Source organism: Telmatherina bonti (assembly GCF_933228915.1).
Source record: "Telmatherina bonti genome assembly, chromosome: 10".
In the NCBI taxonomy this organism is placed as follows: Eukaryota; Metazoa; Chordata; class Actinopteri; order Atheriniformes; family Telmatherinidae; genus Telmatherina; species Telmatherina bonti.
The window spans coordinates 19,179,042-19,201,395 of NC_136628.1; the positions used below are offsets into that span (position 1 = coordinate 19,179,042).

General features: G+C 38.3%; 4 protein-coding genes across 4 annotated transcripts; 2 read left to right on the top strand and 2 right to left on the bottom strand.

The window, feature by feature from the left end:
- Positions 1 to 2,422: 2,422 nt before the first annotated feature.
- Positions 2,423 to 3,094, bottom strand: LOC306761489 (claudin-4-like; the record flags this gene model as incomplete). Its single annotated transcript, XM_079247681.1, has 1 exon — positions 2,423 to 3,094. The coding sequence occupies one exon, from the start codon at positions 3,092 to 3,094 to the stop codon at positions 2,423 to 2,425; it is 672 nt and encodes a 223-aa protein (XP_079103807.1).
- Positions 3,095 to 17,221: 14,127 nt separating this feature from the next.
- Positions 17,222 to 17,866, top strand: LOC306761238 (claudin-4-like; the record flags this gene model as incomplete). The annotated part of the gene is made up of 1 exon (XM_079247347.1): positions 17,222 to 17,866. One exon carries the CDS (start codon positions 17,222 to 17,224, stop codon positions 17,864 to 17,866), a length of 645 nt encoding a protein of 214 aa, XP_079103473.1.
- Positions 17,867 to 19,209: 1,343 nt separating this feature from the next.
- LOC306761494 (claudin-4-like) lies at positions 19,210 to 19,845 on the top strand (the record flags this gene model as incomplete). The annotated part of the gene is made up of 1 exon (XM_079247686.1): positions 19,210 to 19,845. One exon carries the CDS (start codon positions 19,210 to 19,212, stop codon positions 19,843 to 19,845), a length of 636 nt encoding a protein of 211 aa, XP_079103812.1.
- Positions 19,846 to 21,260: 1,415 nt separating this feature from the next.
- cldn29 (claudin 29) lies at positions 21,261 to 22,181 on the bottom strand. The gene has a single exon (XM_079247688.1). The coding sequence runs from the start codon at positions 22,149 to 22,151 to the stop codon at positions 21,519 to 21,521; it is 633 nt and encodes a 210-aa protein (XP_079103814.1). The 5' UTR covers positions 22,152 to 22,181; the 3' UTR covers positions 21,261 to 21,518.
- Positions 22,182 to 22,354: the final 173 nt, after the last annotated feature.

Genomic DNA, 22,354 nt, shown 5'->3' on the forward strand with positions numbered 1-22,354 from the left:
AGCTTATAAACAAACATAACGCTTATCCAAAATTTCTAAAATTGATTTTGATCCCAAATCATGGAGGAATTATTTAATAAGTTAAAAAACTTTTGTTGTTCAGGTTTACACTTTTAATTTACTGAGCAAGTTTAAAAAGCCATGTTGAGTTTGTTTCAGTGCATATATAGCTTTACAAGGCCTGATGTGCTGAAAGACATGCCACTGAGATTTTAACACATTTTTTTGTATTGCTTCAAAGCCATATGTTGTTTAATCCGGCATAAATGTAACTACTGCACATTTTAAAAACAAAGAAACAATCAAAACAATGTGCAAAAAGAAATGATTGAGACCACATGTTAACGTAGATGAAAAAAAAAAAAAAACAGTTGGAAACTCCAAAAAGAAGTAAATTTAACATCATATGTTTTATTGTCCACAAACAGAAATGAATTTTTTACGCTTTTTTTTTTTTTTTTTTTTTTTTTTTTTACATCTGTGAAAGCTCAGAATTTGTCACAGTCTATTTTTGTTAAAAGAACACAATTTTTCATTAAAAGTCTGACTGAGAACATAAATAAAATTACTGATCATTTTTTGTTGTTCTTTGTGTCATACTAAGAGCTCTTTGCTGCTCTTAGTATGAATGAAGGTATCATGCAATATTGTCTCTTTTTCATTGCTGGCTACTGAATTAAGCAGATCAGGTAGTTAATGATTCATGATTATGATAACATCCTTGCATTTGAGTTGAGCATTTTACTCAGATCGCTCTTTTTTTTTTTTTTTGCCCCTTAGTAAAACAAAAGCACAATCAAAATCTCTTTCCTCTCAGCTGTTGGACAACTTTAGTTGGACCAGGTTCAGTCCCACTAATATCTGTTTAGCACTTGACACATTTCTTCTTGTTTTATTCCTTTATTTACTTTTCTGTTTACCATTTTCTTCGTATTTTAATTTTCTTACATTTTTTTCTTTCTTATATGAGCTCTGCTGTCTGTTTATCATTTGAGACTCAAATGAAGTCAACTTGTTAACTTAGGTTTGGGAGCAAGACCACACCTCCATCACACCTCTAATCACCTGGTAAGTGGTTCACTTCCTTAGTTTCGTTTGTCTTGTCCTCTGACCCCATTCTTACATCCCTGTTCTGATACATCCTCTATTCATCTACCCTTCCTCATCCACTTTACTGTCGATCATCGGTTTGACCAACATCCCTCTTTCTTTCTCTTTGTCTTTCTATCTTATCTCGTCCCCTTCTCCCTTACATTCCTTCTAACATCTCCCATCCTTCTGTCATTATTTGTACCTACTATCACCCTTATTTTCATGGAAGTCCTAAAAAACCATGTTTGCTGACATCCCGAGACAGTATCCCCATCCTGTGTCTCCTCCACCCTGCATGTCATCATTACACGTCAAATCACCTTAAAACTTCAGTAATTTCTAAACTTAACTTACAACTTACATTGTTGTGGTATTTGCTTTCCATGTAAAAGTCAAATAAAATTAGCCAAATGTTTTACAGTGAGAATTCTGATTACTTTATTCTTTATATTAATTAAATCAGATCTACAAACAAACAATCCCATTCTTCATATACAATGTGTTATAACTCATAGGAAATATGCGTCAAAGTTAAAAGAAAGAAAAGATACGTCACACAAAAGACAAATACATAAAAGCTTCAACAGTTTTTTTTTCTTTACAGAGAAATGTCCTAACACAGCCATTAAAATCTGAAATGTAATGAAAATTATACCTATGAAACTGTCTACATATTGCTCAATACACGACTTCCTTAATTTGTGTTATGCTCACTTCTCCATTTTGACCTTCCTTGTGTTGCTGAGCTGCATAATCTCTGTGACTCAGCCCATCTCCTTCCTTTCTAAAAAGACATCAAGAAAATATGACATGAAACTCATTTGAGTTAGAAGAGCGTATCTGTGTACTTTGAGAGCATGATGATGCACACTGTATGTATGTAGCCACGTTATGAGCAGAAATAAATATTTAAAAAAAAAAAAAAAAAAAAGAGAGAAATCAGTTTTCTTCCAGGAAATTTGTCCTCACTGAGTTTCGGAAATAAAACACATTTTATCAAAACAACTTTTATCACATTCAGTGTTTCACCTTCAGAAATATGATAATTATTTCCATTGGATCATTTTGCATCCAATGGTAATAAATGAACAATATCACCAACCAACAGTAAAACACCTTCATATCGATTCAGGGAGATCTGAAATATATTTACACATATTCATGGCCTTACATACAAGCAACAAGCCCCAACATATGCACTTCTATTTATTTGTAGGGAGCACCTGCTTCTAGTTAAACCAGTTTTATTATTATACATGTATGAAAACGTACAAATGATCAGAAAATGTGTAAATATGATGCAAAGAGAGGTATAATCGCTAATCTTCTCTCAAACATAGTCTCTTCTGGTGTATGAGCTTTGAGCCGTGGACCTTGGAGCAGCAGAGTACGCTATGCGACTTTTGGGGGGCATGCTGTACCTCAATGTTTTCTCTTCCTTTGGAGGACAACTGCAGCAAAGAATGCCCCCCCCAATTAAAAGCAGGGCTGTGGCAGCCCATCCCAGATATAGTGAAGCCCCGATCTCCATCTTCTGTCCAGAGAGAATGACTGGACTGTAGAACTCAATGATGATGGTGTGTGCCGACCAGGAAACGGGCACCAGCTGTGCCAGAGCGGCTGTGATGAAGGCGGCTCCAGATGAGATCATCACCCTGGCTTTAACCCCGTCTTCCTCGATGCAGTTGGTGCACTTCGCTCCCACCATGGAAATGAGGAGCGCCACCACTCCCAGGATGATGGCGACGATGGTGAGTGCCCTGGCTGCCTGGAGGTCCTGAGGCAGTGCCAGCATAGAATCGTAGACCTTACACTGCATCTGCCCCGTGCTCTGGACCACACAACTCATCCACAGACCCTCCCAGTACACCTGAGCAGTGACAATGTTGGCACCGATGAAGGCAGAGACCCTCCACATAGGCAGGGCACAGCTGACCACACTCAGCAGCCAGCCCAGTACGGACAGTGAAATGCCAGTCAGCTCAAGTCCCAACGATCCCATGATGTAATCTTTTATACGTCCGTCCTCTCTTCTGAAGGGAAGCTTGAGATTGTCTAATTTTCCAAAAAAAAAGTAGCTTCCCACTGCCTTTAATTTGTCCTCAAAATTCCTCTTTGTTAATTCTCGTTTCCACAAGATACACCTTCTGTGGATAATATAGCTGTTTTAGCTGCTGCAGAATCCAGAAAAGCGCACAAACTCTTTGCTCATGTGCCGGCTAAAATGCTTCCCTGTGGTCTGCTGCTCTCAAGGAGTTGCTGAACCTGTAAATCATTTTTATCACAAACTAGTCTGGCCCTCCTACTGTAGGAAATAACTTCAAACCAAGCCAATCAGGTTAGCTCTGGTTACTGACCTCTTTTATCACCCGGGCGTGTTGGTGGTGTTTTTCAGTCCTTTTTCAAATGACTGTTTTTATGATTTAACCTTTTGCCCATGGTAGCTCTGGGTGTGTCTGTTTTATTGCTGTCAGTAGGTAATGAGTGGCCAGGGCAGACCCTGTTATGTGGTTGATAGGTAACCATATAAGACTGTAACAGATGCACAAACAAACTTAGTAAAAGATGTGTGTATTCAGTGTGTGTGTTTACATGGATACGGAGTGCTTTGGGGTAAAACTAAGAAGATAAATAATAAATTCAGAATGTATTACATATAAAAAGTCTAATTTAATTTCATCTTTTGTTTTAGTTTCTATTCAAAGATTTGTTTCACTGCGTCATCTCTTTACAGCCCTTCCCATAACATGATGTTACAGTTTTTATGGGAGAAATTTGTATCATCCTACTGGGTCACGCAGACACACATAAAAAGTCAATGACAAACCAGGAGCATCTAAAAATACATTTTATTGATGTTTAACTAGTTTCTGTGTTCCAGCTGTATTCTTTTTGTCTTTCATGGGACAAACATTTTTTTTTTTTTTTTTTTTGTGAGAGCAAGCTGTAGTATGCAGATTTTGTGGGGAAAGGTGTGTGAAAAAAGACATTCAGTGGATATTTGAAAACATAAACATTTTAAAAGTGGTCTCAGGTACACATTAACTTCCCCAGCTGGACACAATGACAGACATTAGCAGAGTTGATTGATGAAAATTTATTTCTTTTTAAAAGAATTCAACATTACATCTACAGCAACAAGACAATATTGACAAATGTCTAAACTGCACAAAAAGTTAAGAAAAATCATGAAATATTGGAAATTTCTTTGGGTTCAATTTAAACATGTTAACAGAGTATCTTTATATTTCATATGTATTCTTAGCTAAATAGACTTAAACTTGGACTCCTTTATTTGCCATCGCATGAGAAAATGAAATTTACAAGCACCAGTAAACAGCTCTAATAAATAATGTAGAAATATAGAAATATAGCAATAATAACTAGTCTCCACTTATCACTACCCCAGCCCATGCACAAGTGCCACACACTCACATAAACCCTCACATCCATGCCAACACATACACATGAAATCCCATAAAATACTGCAATAAAAATCCAAAAGCAAAATTGAACTAAAAAGACATGTAAATGAGGTTCATACGCAGTGATCAACTAATGACTTTTATGTTCTTTTAAGGTGGCTATGGCTTTTGGAAAGCCAGTCATAGCCAGTGGCAAGTATCCTGGAGGTTGCTGGGATCACTTAATGTGCAGACCAACAGGACACAGGCCTCTTGTGGCCTGCAGCCACCTTTTCTGTTTATATCTGACAAGATGGTTCAAAAAGAGGAAACATCTTGCATGCTGAGAAGACACTGATTCATTAAAGAAAAAATCAGTATGCTACTTAGCTATGCTGGTAATGTGCACTTAGGTTGTTAAATGAAATTAAGAGATCAAATGTTAATGATAAGAATTAAATATGTGTAACTTGTAACTAAATGAATGTGTGCCAGTTGTTCCATGTAATAATGCTGACTTTGTAAGACCGTTAGGCTGTAGAGTTGAGTCAGATGGGATGTGATGGTCACCATGCTTAAAAGTGCTGACATTACAAAGCCGGAGAGTGAACTGTTGTGAAACTTGTTCAAATCAACAAGAGTCATTTAGAAATGAAGAAGTGAACGGACATGATTGTCATGGTTTAGTGTTTTTGTGTGGTCTGTAGTTTTAGTTTCCTGTCTTATTTTGTTCTTTTTTTCCTCTTGTGTATTGGGGTTATCTTCCTCGTCCTCTTAATTAGTTCACCTGGAATAGGCACACATGGTTTGTTAATGCAATCTACCTGTGTCCCGTTGTGTTTTGTGTGTGTGTAGACTATACAATACTTGGTTTTTGTTTTCATTTGCTGGGTAATTGTTTGTTTGTAGTTCTCCCAGGTTTGTGTATTTCAATAAAATACAAGTCTTGTCATTTCCTCTGCCCTCTTGCCTCTCTGTTTTGCAATTGGTCCAGCTCTTCAAGCACCATAACAGAATGAACCAGCCAGCCATGGACCAGCAGAAGAAATGATAACTCTCTGTCTGAAGGAAACAAAGAACGCTTCCAACCAGAGGACAACCAGAACCCGTACCCTCCAGGTGTCCCTCCCATCATGTACCTGAAGAAGGAGACCGTCCAAGCGCCATGAGCAGAAACACCCAATGAGCATTACGTCCAGCACACTGGTAGGAATACTACTTGGGCTGTACCCAGAACCAGAGCTGGTGGAGAGGATGGTCCAGTCACCTTTCCTGCCAACTAGGCTGGCTTTCAAGCCACCAGCTCTGCGGTCCACATCTTGAGCGTCACCACTTGGTGCACTTTGTGCAAGTCTGGTATGTTGTGGCCAGCTTCATGACGCACATCCCTAGTGGTGCTACATGCTCGACATTGGCATGCCAGTGCCCAGGTCTGCTCCCGTACTGCAACCAGTTGCAATTGAAAACAACTGCAGTTAATCACTGGATCCACTTATAAAATTTGAAATCTATTATTCACCAAATTACAAACGCTCAGCTCACCCTCGTCAAAGGCAGCCTTTAGCCAAACCTGATCTACGGAAACCGTGACTATGGACAATTTAAGGACAAGAAGAAAATTGGATGTTGTTGTATTTTCGCAATTAACTAGGTGCAGTTCTTCCTATCCTGTACCACTACGGCATTGAGCCATGAACCACTTGAAGGTCCAGCACGGAACCACCAAGAAGTACAACCAAATTTGCTGGACTTAGGAAAATTGAGTAGTAACAACCAAGGGCTGGTATTCTTAGCCAATTGAGGAAAGGAACAAGGTGAGAAACCAGTCCTGGGCACGCTGGTGGAGTGTTCTAAAAACCACCCTTCTTGGTAATTTGATCATGAACCAAGAGAACCTCACCGATGGAAGATGGACAATCACAAAGATGCAGGTAGAAGAGAATGGACTCGTTGTTGTACAGCTCCTCATACAACAGGACTTAGTGAGTAAAACAGCACAGTGCAAATGGCTCCAACCTCACAGAGAAGGGCCTTGTTGATACCACACCTGGGGATGTAAGCCCCTTCTTTGGACTGAAGGGTGGTACTGGGTACAGAATGTAGTCTATGAAACTTGACACCATGACCGGTCCTGTGTCAATGTTTTGCCAAAATGGGGCGGGTTTTGGGGTGAATACAATCTGACATGTGACAGTCCTTAAGATAGAGATATCCGGGAAAAGAAGATCCTGGGACACCAACTCAAGCGGCCCAACTCAAAGACTCAAGCCATTAACTTTGCCGGAGAACAGAGTGCTCTGACTCTTAATCTGGCACATGCACAAAAACATAAATGCCATCTCATGACATATTGTAAAATACCAATGGAAAACCAAGTTTTAGCTTCACTATTTAAATTCTCAACATATTTTGAATATTTGTATTTCACTAATAAGTATATAAAAATGTGCAGTTATATTCTTTAAATTTATGCACCATTTATGACTTGGTCACTTGACATTTCTGCTAACTAGTGACAATAATTAGCTTGTCATCACTCCAACAGATTCAATCGAAGGATCTGAGAAATAACCACATTCACACTGAAATGAAAATCTATGTACGAGGTGTACAGTTTAGCTTCCAAACCCCCACTTAGTCTCAACAGTAAGATATTGTTCACAAGTTAAAGTTTCCTATAAAACTTTAGGTTAAAATAAGCTGGGCTTTTAGGGAGGGATGTCTTTAAAACCAGGAAGTGAAACAGTTTGAGACAGCAACGAGAGACAGCTCAAAGAGCCTGAATGACATCCATAAGAACCAGACTAACAGCTCTTTTAAGTGTCATATTTCAGTGAGGCAGAGTGAGAAAGTTTTCTGTTGCATCCCACCAAGACAAACCAAGGACTCCTCAGGTTATGGACAACCCTAAAAATGCTTAAAGAAGCAAACTAATGGTTTCTTTTGTAAATGTTACCTAATTGGCTCCTTTAGTATGATTGTGTGTTGTCATTTCTATGTATGTTCTAACACATTTGTTCTTTTATAAAAGCAGTCCTTATTGACACTATCACAGTTGGAAATGCTTTCATCTTGCATACGTGAACACTTTATCACACTTTAATAATTTTTCAGCATTGTTGCTAAAGAGAGGCTAACCATGATAAGTCTTATAAACGGCAATCTAACGAGATAATGTCTTTAGGAAGGAAACAATCTATCCCTAATTCAAAGGCCATCTTTTTGACCAGTCTGGAAAATGTACATGTTTTCCAATTAAAATCATGCAAATAATGCTTTAAAGATCAGTATGTCTGCAAAACTGGAAGTAGTATCTGACATGCCAAGCTCTTTTTACATGACCTACTTGTTTGTGGATGCACTCATCTGCAGTTGAACTGGCAGCTTGTGAAGCAAGTTGGTCATTAACTGAGGCAAAGTATCAGATGATGCAAACACTGGCCTCAAGATTATCAGCAGTTTATGATCAGGAAGGGCTGCAAAATATTTAAGTGCTGTCTTAAAGTTCATGAAAGTACCATGCAGTACATTGCCAGAGGCTTAGCCATTTTGCTGTTGTAGGCAACAGGCGAGAATAAATATGGTAAAATACGTGACACATTTAAATGGAAATTAGGATCAGTTGTTTACTTGTTGCTGCTACTTGTTGGCTGACTTGTAGCTGGATTCAACCAGAAAGAACATCCACATTATTACACTGCTGCATTCACATACATTCACATTCATACACTACAATCACAGCAGCAGGTATTGTACAATTAAACTTTATTTTGAGTCTAATTTACATTTACTGTAATTAGCATGCTTAACTGCAAAATTCAATAATAATAATAAGATAATAAAATTTGTGAAGGATATTAAAAGTTCTAAATAAAACTAAGCTTTGGCATTGGAGACCACAAGTGATTGGCTAAACTTTGATTTTTCTATAAGTTATGAAGATATGTGTAAAGGTTCCTCTGCAGCAGCTTCTGGAGGCTTTGCATGACTTCCTCAATGAATCTGAACAGATGAAGAGAACATTCACATTTACAGTTCAAGCATAAAATGCAAAATAACAAACTTCATCATACAGCTGTGATTATTATCATTGAACTATAATTTCATAGTTTCACAGCATCTATGGAATTATGAGGAACCGGCCTTATTTCAGCCTAGTTAGTTTCACATTCAATGTTAGATGAAACCACCTCTATAATTACCCCTCTCTTCTATCATCTGTTTTTCAAACTTTCTGAAAGCTGCACTTGACTTCTTCGTAAAGTTGTAGACTTGTTGACCACAGTAAGATTTCCCCCCTCTAAACTGTTCCCTCCCTTTCCCTCAGTGCTTGGTGTTGGACAGGGTCCAGCAGGTGAACATCTCTGACATCTCCCACACTTTAAACTCAGAAGGCTTACTATATAAGCCAAGCAGTTCCTAAGTCTGCTCTGTATTCAGTTGTATTCCATTCAATGTCAAAGAAATTTTACCTTCATCAATCATCTAAGCTTTGTTTGAGTAAAGTGTTGTCATCATTGTTAACATATGATGTATTTCTCACTGTGAAAACAATGTAGCTGCAGAATCACAAGTCATTAATGCAAATTTGATTCCAGACTCATGCTCATGCTCATTCTCCCTCGGTTTTCAGATTTGGTCTGTAATGTTTTCATGTTTTGGAGGCATGGACATGGACAGGATGGTATGATGGCGACTGGACCACAAACCCCAAAATACTGTATATGTCTCCTAAACAAGCAACTGGACAGTTATAGGATAGCCCTGCTTCATTGTCTGGATGACTCTTAGTGCTTATAAAATAAAGATCACGGTATGTCAAAGAACTTGTAAAACTATTTAGATTTAAATGCGTACTGAGGTAACAATCCAAGTAATAAGTGAGGTCATTTTCTTTTATACTGACAAATTCTGCATAAGCACACTTCCTTTTGCAGCTAATGTGAACAAAGATATCTTACTGTTGTTACTTTAGCCTTTTTAGATAAAAGTAATTATAAATGCAAGCAGTCTGAGTAGGATTAATGGATCTTTTTTGTGTCTTTTTAGTAATTAAGAGGCAAAATGGAGGTGAGTGATTAATTCTTGAAGGTTAAATATTAAGAAAAAGTTGTTTTTTTTAAAAAATGTAATCATTGTGTGAAAACAATGATTACATGATAGGTTTGTTTGCTTGGAAAGGACCAGTTCTTGTCCCCGTAAGACAAATGATTTTCTACATTCTTTCATTTGTAACATGCTGAGGTTAAACGGCGCATTAGTTTTGTCCATGGCTGAGAGCTTAGCAGACACAGATATTGGTTAATGTATCAGATATTTTATGTATTACTTATCAAACTCAGCAGATTTCTCTCGTGAGGAAATAAATGTTGATGGTAATCAGTCATGTGACTCCACTCTCACGGGTTGCATCTGCAGCTTAAAAGTCCAAATGAGCACCACGCCACGGTGACTTGAACCATGATCAGAAGATGTAATCTGGCTGGAAACAGGTTACGTGTCTTGTTGTTGTAAAAAACGATCATGGATCACGAACAGTGAATGCAACTGAAACAGCATTTTGCCACTACATTTTCACAACTGCTATTTTCTCTGATAGCCTACAAAGATTTGCTCTGAAAAGCATTTCTTACCACGAAGGCCTTATAACTTGCAACAAATTATAATTATGTTTTATAATTATGTTCTAGGAATAGGATTCTCTATTCCTTTGCTGTTTACACACATGCCTCAGTGGCTTTTAGTGAGTTAAGTGCTCCTTGTTCTCCAGCTGGTAACGTATAAAAAAAAAAAGTTATGCTGGTGCATTCTACTACAGGATATGGGGAGAGTTATATTCTCATTCATACTGTGGTAACTACAGCGTTATCTATCTGGTGAACTGCCAAGAAAAATTCAGATAGTATGTGCAGAAGTGTGAAGAGAGCTGTGAGAATCCTGAAATGAGGGCACGGAGCACATAATGTAGGTCTGGCCTGGAATTGCAAGCAGGTCAAGCTTCAGGATAAATGATTACACTGATCTGCATCTGACCTGCAGGAGGATTCCTCTGAAACAACAAACAACAGCACTGGGAGATAAATGTTTACTGCAGTTCTGTTATGTTTTTGTGGCAGTATTAGATGGGTAGTTGCGTTGCTGGCCAATCAGCTGATGGGGGCGACATATTTAAACAGCGGAGCCAGGTACTGACAGCAAGCGCTCACCTGTGTGACTGATTGACTGCGCAACGTCCGGCCATCACTAAGGTCCCTCGCTGCTTCAAAGCGGAGTTGGCCGTATATTTGCATCGCTGTGGTAGGTCTCTTAGTTGGGCTTCTTATATTTTAAGTAGTATACATGTTTAAGTGGCTGTTTTCATAGGTAGCGCACCACGCTGCGTCTTCTCCTGCTCGCGACTCCTCTGCGAGACTAACGCTGCATCCTGGTATGTAAATCTGATACAGGGGGGCTGATTTTCTACTTGCATGGGACACTTACTTTACTGTTTTTTTTTTTTTGTTTTTTTTTTTTTATTCTAGGGGAAAATCTGAGAGCTGTAAAGCACAGCGGTTCTGCAGTCAGCTGATTGCTGTAATGCACTGGATGTGCCTTGGTTGACTACTGCTCTGCTGATCTCCCTAACATTGCTGCTGCTTTGCTTACTGTTAAAGAACTGCTTGGTTTTATGAAATTCGCCGGTGCTGACGTGGCGGAGATATTACTCGCTCCACCAAGCTGGAGTTTGCGCTGCTTCGCCTTCACGGCTGCTGCGTTGGAGTCTACAAAGATTGTGCATTAGAGGCGATGTGTCACTACTCGTTGCCCTGCAGCTGACCTGCAGCTGTTCCTTTTTTTTATTGTGTTAAGTGTGTTTTAACATTTTTGTTTCTTTTTATTCCTAGTGGTCTGAGAGCTTGTGGTGGCAGTGGTGCTGCCTTGGTGTCGGATCCCGTTTGGTGTGATTACCCACTCCCTGTTTTGCATGTTCATCACGTGTGCCTGTGTTGTGTGTCTTGGGAGAACGGAAAAAGTCCTTCACGTGTGCCTGGGGTGGCCCTTACTGTTTTGTCGGATTCCTCCACCTTGGCTTAGCCCACTCATCCCCCCCGGTAAGCTCAATGCAGACTCTTTAGGTAATTGTTTATCTTAATGTTTGTTTAAATAAAATGATTTCTTTTATAATCGGACACTTGTCTCAAGCTTCTTTTAGTATAACGAACCTGAAGGCCTTGAGGTTAGGGTTGCTTACATTAATCTCGGGGTGAAAGTCCCAGAGTGGCGTTGTCAAAACTTAATGCACACACTTCCCCCGTCTCGCCACATTTTCATACTGATTCCAGGAGCGGGAAAAGATATCTACAGGTTTATCATTATCTCCTCAGCATAAACGTAGAAAACAATTAAGACTCGAGCTTTACTTTGACTTGAGTTTTAGATTTCTTTTAGCTACTTGTGGTAGAACCAAAAAATATAATAATGAGCTGTTGTCTTTGAACATGAAGCTCTTTTTGAATAAAAGAACATATCCATTTACACCGTGTTTCTAATCAAGGAACCACTTTGTAACAAAGGCTACATCTATTTATTTCTATCCTGAACAAATTTCCATTTTAACCATTTTGTTGTCACTGTTTTACACGTTACCATTTAATTGTTTTCCTGATAACTTTCAGACCTACAGGCCAAATGCAATTGGCAGCGGGACAGTGCTGACACTATTTTTAAACTGTCTGGCTGAAATTAAAACCTGAATTTGGTTACATTTTCTAAAATTCAACAAAAAGAAGATTGAAATCATTTGGTTTGGAAATTTTAACCTCAACATCCACACACTCCATACTCTGGCCAACCAGCCAGTTTATTCAGGATAGCCTGAGATAAGTTAAAACGTAGATGTAATGCAGCGTTTGTGTGGCAGCCAGGATTATAGAATAACTTCTGCGCAAAGCACACAATTCTTTAAGTCTTTGAAAATGCATCTACATTTTCTGGCCTTGAACTGACTGTGTCACTGACAAGCTTTTAGAAATCTTAAACCGTCTGTATTTTATTTATTGTTTTATTTTGTTTGCTATTTTATGGTTGTTGGTGTTGTGTACTCTCGATTGCTTTTTGCCAGCTGGGATGGAGGAGAGTAATCAACATCCTCCATGGGGTCATCAGTGTCTGCTCCTCTACTTCTGAATTGTCCAGAGCAGTGGTTTTTAAACTTTATGGGCCACGATTCCCAAGATAACATAACATACATTAGTGTCTATGACCCCCACCCACATGCGACGAATGAGGGACTGCATAATATATCACATGGGTCATCCTACAGCATCCTCTAAATGTCAGAACTTCATAAATAAGGAAGATAAAGTGGTTTTTGGTGGATTTGGCCCACCATTGTGACAAGAGACCTACATGTTTTTAGTTTTGTCTCACCTTTTCTCACCAAAATGGTGCTGTATTCAGATTTTTAACGTGGCATGCACTCTGCTGTTTTTTAGGTAGTTTCACAGATTTACCGCTGCATTAACAGTTACATTTTGACAATTTAAAAAAAGAATCGCAAATTTATTTAAAAAATGTAGATTGTATATTTCTAATTTTTATAATTTCATAATTATCTTGTAACCCCCTGAAATTATCTCGTGACCATGACTATGGTCCTGACCACCAGTTTGAAAGTCACTGGTCCGGATTTTTTTCTAACAAACTCTCCCCGAACTACATTTTCACTCATACCGTTTATACTAACACTGAGTAACATGTTTACATTTAAACAGAACTAAGTCCTAACATCCACATATGTGGACCCCAAGTTTATTAGCATACTAGATCTTTACTTTTATAAACCTTTGTCAAATTTGCACCCAACACTGAACTAACAACACTAATGTGCACAACATTAGTCAACTATTACATTTTATTTGATTTTTCACCACGTCGACATTTTGGTTGGGTGTGTCTGCCTGAGTTCACTGCCATCTTGCAATTTCCAGTTGGTTAGTTTTACCATCTGACGCCAGGTTGTAGAAGGTTTTGTTTTAAATTCTTTTAAAGGACTTTTTAAAGTGTTTTTAAAATTATGAATCAACATTTGAAAAAGACAAAGTATTTTTCCTACCATTATTTTAACTCAACCATTCATTTAACGTTTTGTTTTTTTTGGCTACTCTGTGAAAGTTCAGTTAAAGTGTTTTATGCACTGAAGTGTTTTTATTTTCAATGCTGAATGAGGGAAAATAAAAAAATACCTGATTTGAAGTGAAATTGTTTGTCAATTTTTGTTCTGTTGTATTGATTTGATCTGAAATCAATAGCAATCTGTCTCCTCCTTCCTTGTTGTGCCTCAGTCAGAGGCTGCAGAGTAATGTCTACTTCTAAACAGGAAAAATCCAAATAAAAGAACATTTAATAGAAACTGGTGTAATATTTCCTTATCCATGTTTCAGTATTTTTTTTTCTTTCACCAAAAAGATTAAATAGTAAACACAAAAGCTTATTTAGTCCATTGTGACCAGCATATTTCCATTTTATCGTTGTTAGAATACATATTTTTTCGTTAACAGCATATGATCCAACACGGATTTGACACAATACTTTTAGCATCAAAGTAACATTCATTAAGAACATACAACTCTGGCTGGTTGACATTTTGATCTGATTTTAGTTCGGTTTGATTTGCGTTTAGCTGATTTTATTTTATTCAACAGTATTAGTTTTTCATATTGTTTAATATGCTATTTTTTAAAAATAGTTATTTGTTCTAATGCAGACACAGACTATTTAACTAAAACACTGGCAGTTTAGTCAACTTTGTTTTTAAATTGCGTTATAAATTAAGTTGCAGTTTCAGACTAGGGAACATGAAACTTGCTTATTAATTACTTTCGCTTTTTGTGATGCTTAAATTGTTGACAAATGGTTGCAATTAGCATAGCTGAAATATGTACTCTGACTAAAAACTGAGTGTTAGGATTGAAAATAGATAATTAATGAAGCCATGGCTCTAATATTAGGATTTCCCTGTCAGACTCTAAAGGAGACACTTCAACTACAAACTACTATGTTAAAATATTGTTTTTGGATTATATGAACGATCTAATCATATGATTTCAATAGGTTTTTTTTTGGGGGGGGGTTTTGTATTACAATTAATATTTATATATGTAGAGTGTTTGTTTACACAAAGGCCTCAGTGCACAGACATGAAAGTTTTATAACTACTTTCAAAACGCAAACAACTTCCTATTAGTCAATTAATGATACATTTGTCAATTTATCTGGAAGAGATTAGTAAGTAGCAGTAAAATATAACAGACTGTTGGGCTGACTGAACCTCATGCGCATGTAACATGAAAACTGAATGTTTGTTTCAATAAGTATTGAACCCATGACAATTATGGTTTAGTTGCTTTCAGAGGAACATAGGGACTTCCAGTGGAGGCGTTTATCACTTCTAATGTTTGTAGCAGCTTGTTAGATCACAGGGTTACAAAGTTTTAAAAGCTTTAATGAAATCTTGGATTTCATTAAAGCTCGCAGTGAAAATGATACCAGGCTGATGTTAAATTTACACAATCACTCAAACGTCCTCTTAGTAGTAAAGTTATAATGTTGTTTCTCACATCAAATGATTTTAAAGAAAGTGTCAAAGCTCATAACAAACTGCAAATGAAAAACGAAACGGTGTGTATTTTAATATTTCATATTCAGTTTTTTTAAAAAACATATCTGTTTCCAGTAATTCAAAGCTTGAATCCCACTGGCTCTCCAATTTAGAAACACAACTGATTACTGTAAAACACATACGCCACTAAATACACATGCACACAGATAACATAAATATATTGAAAGTGCTGCCTCCCTTTGGTTGGAGCAGAGTAAAGCAGGCAGGAGAGTCATAATATTGGGAATTTTAGCAGTTTCTTCCAAGTTATTGTAATACATTTAAAAGCTGCAAATTTGCCAGAAATGCAGAGCCGTATGCTCTCTGCCAAATGGAGAGCTCTTTGTTCAGCACAATGTACTGATGTGTACTACACATCAGTGAGGAAACCCACTCAAACTAATTTCACATGAACTTCAAGCTCGGCCCCTCTAGTCCTCTGTGAACAAAACAGCCCTGTTAGTTTTTTTTTAACTTCCTTCATACAGTCAGCCTTTAGTCTCAGTCAAAGAACACACACACTGCCCCTCTCAACTCTGACATCAGTAGACAGTTCAAATGTCACTTTTTTTTTTTTTTTACATTTTCACCCCAATAAATCCTGTTATGTCTTTGATAAATATAAAACCCCAAATCCATCTAAAAATGAGATGATGCATAAATTGTAAATGACAGAATTTGATTTGAAAATATTACAATTTGTAGAAATGATGACTTGCCAGGATCAAATTTTAATTTTGTAACTGTTTCACTGTACTTTCCTTTTCTGTATGAAATAAATGAGGCTTAAACTTTTATATAGATCTTTTTTTCCATTTATGAAAAGATTTACATGATGGGTTTTACTTTGCATATGTGTTTCAGAAGAGATGTGGTCTTCTCTCTGGTAAAAGATAACATTGTAAAACCATGATAAAAACAACTCAGTTCCTCCCTGCATCATTTAGTTTGACTTATTTAAGTTATAATAAAGAACAGCATTACAAGGAAGTTACTTTGATACAGATTCACTGCAAATGCTTTAGATTTAGAAAAAAGTAAGAAAAATTCTCTGATCTTTTGATAGAGTCTCAATATAATGTAAAACTGTTAGGTCTGCTTTAACAGATAAATGTTAACTCTGACCCAAGATAAGTCTACATAAAACAATGTTTTTAAGTTATGTATCAAATAGATTAACAGAAGCTGATCTAAATAAAAATTTACTAGGAAATTAATCTTTTCTTACCCTTTTCAGTTTACTAGAGAAGAACATAATCAGGTAAATCGGGGCTAAATCTTTTGCTGACTTAAACAAAAATTATGACTGAAAACGAGCCAAACAGAAGTGAAGATTTGTTCTATGAGTTCAAAGTCCTGAGTGTGTTTGCTGTATATTAAAAACAAGTGTGAAGCTGTAAAACCTGCAGGACCTGATAAACATCCTGGAGAAAACTAATTAGTTGTATACAGTTGAGTAAGAGAGACATAGCTGTCATTGTTTTTGAATGTGCAATTCAACAAAGTGCCAATGCACTACCATATATGGTGGTCATAACGTTTTCATCAGAGATGTTATAACTTAAAACACACCGAGTCATCTCTTCCTCGGTGCTTCACTCCACCCACCTGCTTTTAGCTGAAACTAGGGGAAGAGACAGGAAATGAAAAATGAGAAAAATATTGATGAAAATCATCATTTGAATGTGGGGATTATAATTAGCTGGAGTTTTGTGTCTTCCTGCATACAGAGGTACATACAAAGGAGGTTGACAAGTTGTTATCAATGAAACAGGTTGGATGGGGGAGGGAAAACAGTTTGTGTTGCTGAGGCGTATGGGGTGGACCTTCAGAGCAGGGACTGATGATTGCGTGCTGCATTTCCTCATGGCCCCTCCTCCTTCAGGCTTATGTACCTGCTCTCCTCTGAGTCCTCACCCTTTCAGCAAACCCATCTGACAATTACAGAACGGAAGAAGACAAACAACCTACACACCGACTTTCCATCCAAGACTTGGATAACAGAGAACATTTTTTAAGACACAGCTGAAAACGAGAAGAGGTTTCAGTTTGAATTTACGTGCTACAGACAAACCATTCGTCAACAATGGTGTCTGCTGGGTTTCAAATTCTTGGATCAGCCTTGGGGATTTTGGGCTGGATTGGCGCCATCGTTGTGTGTGCCCTTCCCATGTGGAAGGTCACTGCTTTTATTGGCGCCAACATTGTCACCTCACAGACCAGCTGGGATGGTATTTGGATGAGCTGTGTGGTCCAGAGCACAGGCCAGATGCAGTGTAAAGTCTATGACTCCATGTTGGCCCTTGATCCTGACCTCCAAGCTGCTCGGGCCCTCATCGTCATCTCCATTCTGGTGGGCATCATGGCAATCCTGCTTTCTGTAGCAGGGGGAAAATGCACTAACTGTGTGACGGAACCAACATCAAAGATGAAGGTGGGCATCGCATCTGGTGTTGTTTTCATCATCGCTGGAATCCTCTGCCTCATCCCTGTCTGCTGGACGGCCCACACCATCATCAGGGACTTCTACAACCAGTTTGTGGTCAGTGCTCAGAAAAGAGAGCTGGGTGCTTCGCTTTACATTGGGTGGGGCGCATCTGCTTTGATGTTGATTGGAGGAGCGATGCTCTGCAGTAACTGCCCTTCAGAAGAGAAAAACTCCGACACTGTAAAATACTATGCAGGCTCATCTGAGGTCTCTGCGATGAGATCTTCAAAGAACTACATCTGAAACACTCTGAGTTTAATTCACATCAGCAGATGAACTGATGATACTGGGCTGTGAGGGCTGATGGTTCAGGGTGTAACTTGATAGGAAAAACAAGTTCATCCTGCTCAGTGGTTCAAGCAAAAAATGACACCCGAAAGCCGAAATCAATCACAATTGTTCATGACCTGCATGTGTGACTTGAAAGTTATATGAATATAGTTAATCGTGTTTTTGGTGGTGAAATTATGGTGGGCTATAAACTCTTTCATTTTCTCTCTGTTATTAAGACTCGTCTGGATTTTTTTTAACCAGATGTTCAAAATATTTTGTTTTGCACTGTTACTATAATAAAGTTTTTTTGTTTACAAACATGGCATCAATGATCCTTGTCTTTGTTCTGAAACAAACCTATTCTCAACATGAGGCATTCAATTCATTATTCGTTCAATAGCTAATAAATAATGGAATCTACATCTTTTACAAGCCTTTATTGTGTTTGCTTTTCTTTCTTCTTCTTCTTTTTTTTTTTTTTTTTTACATATGTAGTGTAAATTTACTACAGAATTAGTTTATATTAATGATCAAAACAAGATCTATTTAAAAAATTACCCTAAGAGCATTTGAGAAAAATCTGCTGTGACTTTCCTGTTGATCAGGTTTAGGAGTTGCAGGAAAAAAAGGTAACTGCAAACCTTCTTTTGTCGAACAGTGAGTGTTGTTGCAAAGGGACTTTGGACTTTGTATAGACTGAAGGCCAATTTTTAACTTTTTAAAAAAAGTAAATGTAATTTCCCTAGACAATTTTCCCATTCCTTGCCTGAGAGCATTCTGCAAACCTTATCAATTATTAGTGATTGATTTTTTAAAAAAAAAAAAACTTCGGTTAGTCAAGTTAATATATTAGCAATAATCATTTATTTAATCTATCTATCTATCTAGATAGATAGATAGATAGATAGATAGATCTGACCTGTGTGTGTGTGTGTGTGTGTGTATGTGTGTGTGTTTGAATACAGTTGGGATCTGGAGCCATTGTTCTCAACCTTCAAGCTTTTCTTAGGGATAACAAAGCTTGTATGTATGGAAACAATGAACAAGGGTTGAGGATATCAGGTCTCAGTTTTCCCTCTTTGTCAGGTAGGACAGAAACTCCACCCTTAAAGTTTGAACTGCAACTGGAAGCCGCTACTTTACAAATGCATGAATGACCAGGTGCGACTACAAGAGTAATGTCCAGGAACGCCTGGAGTGGACTTTATGTGTTCAGAACTAAATAATCCTGAAGAACTAAACATTACTGTCGGGTCTGCCCTCCACTGTCTTCGAGTTTTCTGTGCCGACATCCTAGCTGCAGTGGTTTGACCATGGCTTCTCAGGGTCTTCAGATCCTTGGTCTGCTGCTGGCTTTCGTTGGCTGGCTGGGTACCATCATCACCTGCGCTTTGCCCATGTGGAGAGTCACTGCTTTCGTCGGCGCAAACATTGTTACAGCACAGGTGATCTGGGAGGGCTTGTGGATGAACTGTGTTGTCCAGAGCACAGGACAGATGCAATGCAAAGTGTACGACTCCATCCTGGCTTTGCCTCAAGACCTACAGGCAGCCAGGGCAATGGTGATTATCTCTGTGATTGTTGGGGTGTTCGGTGAGCTCATGGCAGTGGTTGGAGGGAAGTGCACCAACTGCATCGAAGATGAGATGTCCAAAGCCAAAGTCTGCATCATGTCTGGAGTGATTTTTATCATAACTGCCTTGTTGATCATGATTCCAGTGTCGTGGTCAGCTCATACAGTCATAAGGGACTTTTACAACCCCCTGGTGATCACTACTCAAAGACGGGAGCTTGGTGCTGCGCTTTATATCGGTTGGGGCTCTGCTGGGCTGTTGCTGCTGGGAGGGTGCCTACTCTGCAACAACTGCCCCCCAAAAGAAGACCGACCATACATACCTGCAAAGTTTGTCCCTGGAAGAACCATATCTTCAAATGTGGACTATGTGTGAGTCTTTAGTTGTTGTTTTTTCTTTATATTTCTAAGAAAAAAAATTCAAATACAATGCATTTGTATTTGGCTGATTTAGAACAAATCGTTTAGTTTAAGCCTTTTTTGTAAATGAACATTTAGCAATAAGGAACTATTGAATGTTTTCTGAAAATGAATATTTTCATGCTGTGAATCTGTAGATTTTATATGAAAACTTTGGCTGAAATGACATTTGTAACATTATGTTAACTTTTACTTATTTTGACAAAGAATTTGACCAAATCCAGCACATTTCAGGCTTTTTTATTTTTATAAATTCACCAGAATAACAAGACCCCTGCTTGACTTCCAATTGTCTGCTAACTGTTTGTAATAAAACTCCTCTTTAAACCCCTTCTTACGTCTTTCTTTTATTCTGAACTTACACTTAACTAAAGCTGAAACCATTCTCCTTGTGATAAGACTTTCAGGAATTCAGGACAGCGTACTCCTGGGAATTTTACTGTATCTGGTTAAGATATTTGTTGTGCTGAAACAGACTGCCATTGTGCCGAGACACTGATTTAGAGTTTCTGCCTTCAGTAAAATGGATGTCGCTGGAACAGACAACAGTGCACTGTGTATGCTTGGATTCATGTTGCCAAGGAACAGTTGTATATGTGCAAAGATTGCCCAGCGAGTGCACATCTCCCAAGCAATGTCAGCATGATATATCCTAAACCTCTCAACCCATTCAAACCTGAGACATTTCAGATTAAACAAAAAGTCTGACTTGAGAGGGTGTCTGAAATATGTAACCATTTGTAGTTCCTGAACAGGTGTGTGATTAGTTTTCCTTTTTGTTTCTAGATTTTCAGTAGAATCCAGTCTCTCAAGAAAAACAAACAAAAAAAAAAAAAACCCTGTAACAACCTCAGCTGAAATGAGGTCAGGCAGATCTTTGATGAAAAAAAACAAAAACAAAAGTTCATTACTCATAGAAGCCCTGAACAATAAATGGACTTTTATAACAATAAAAGTATAATTCCATGCACATAAACCATTAAATATCAAACTATCCAGGATGCAGAAGTCTCTCTTTATACTACAGGATGATTCATAACCATGTGTCAACAAGGCACATAGTAATGTAGCTGGGGCTAAATAAAGTTGCAGTTAAGTCACCAATTCAACACATGATGCCTGCTATATCCTCAGTTCAGCGATTCGCTAATCACTGGATTCACAATACTACAAAAATGTTTATAAAACCAAAAAGGATTCCTGATGAAAGGTAATCTTTTCCCAGATATAATAAGAAAAAGCTCTTTGCTATATTCTAGTCAATAAAACTGATACAAGACGTCCCCAAAAAATATGAAGTTGTTGATTTAAAAAAAAACTTTATTTTTTAAGAAAAAAAAAGGAAAATACATCTTGCATAACAAGTGCCAATGTTATAAAAATGACAAATAAAAAAGCCTCCAGTGAGTCAGACCTGGTATTAAAAACTTTACACAGAGCAAACAACTGAACACTCTGAAACTAAAATATGACGTATTATTTACATACTGTAGTGTTTAACAAACAAAAGGTTACTCCGTGTTAGTCAGAAGAAGTTAGTCACAATGCAAACCACTTGATAAACAGGTTTATCTCGTTTTTAAAAGTATTTCCTATTAAGAGAGTTTTGTTTCTCAGGTAATGTAGCACTCAGACAAATTCCTTTCCAGACGTTGTGGATTTGGGTGGGGAATACTTGGCACCATTATAGCGGTCTTGGCGCGATGGGCACTGACAGCACAGAAGAGCCCCACCAATCAGTAGAAGTCCTGCTGCTCCCCAGCCCATGTACAAGCATGCACCCAGCTCTCTCCTCTGAGCATCGGGAACCATAGGGTTGTAGAAGTCCTTTATGATGGTGTTAGCGGGTAGGGACACAGTCACAAGACACAAAGCTCCACTCAGAATAAAGAAAACACCTGCAGAGATGACCACTCTGGCTTTTGCTCCTTTGTCCCCAATGCAGGTAGTGCATTTTCCGCCGGCGACAGAAAGCAACAGGCCAAACAGAGAAAATAGGATGGCGATAACGACCATAGCTCGAGCCGCCTGGAGGTCAGGAGGTAGTGCCAGCAAGGAGTCATACACTTTGCATTGCATCTGACCCGTGCTCTGCACCACACAGGTCATCCATAGTCCTTCCCAAATAGTCTGAGCCACAACAATGTTGTTTCCAATGAAAGCGGACACCTTCCACAGGGGTAGCATGCAGATGAGTATGTTTCCTATCCATCCAAGCACCGCCAACCCAACACCCAGAATCTGCAGACCCAGCGATGCCATTACTTTTTGTCTTTTTTGTGCGAATCTGGTCTTTCCTTGGTTGTGAACTGAAAGCTCTCCCACTGTCCTGAAGCTTTATATGACCTCCTCTGGGTGGGCTTTGGCGCCACTGCTCACATGCAAGCATCTATCATGCTGCCTTTGAGTGCAAAGGCAGTTTCTCCCCCATAAAGAGGCCCACTGGTGCCTCAAGAGCTGAAAGA

Coding starts and splice junctions, on each gene's coding strand:
- cldn29 (XM_079247688.1), bottom strand. CDS start 22,151: ATGGCATCGCTGGGTCTGCAGATTCTGGGTGTTGGGTTGGCGGTGCTT.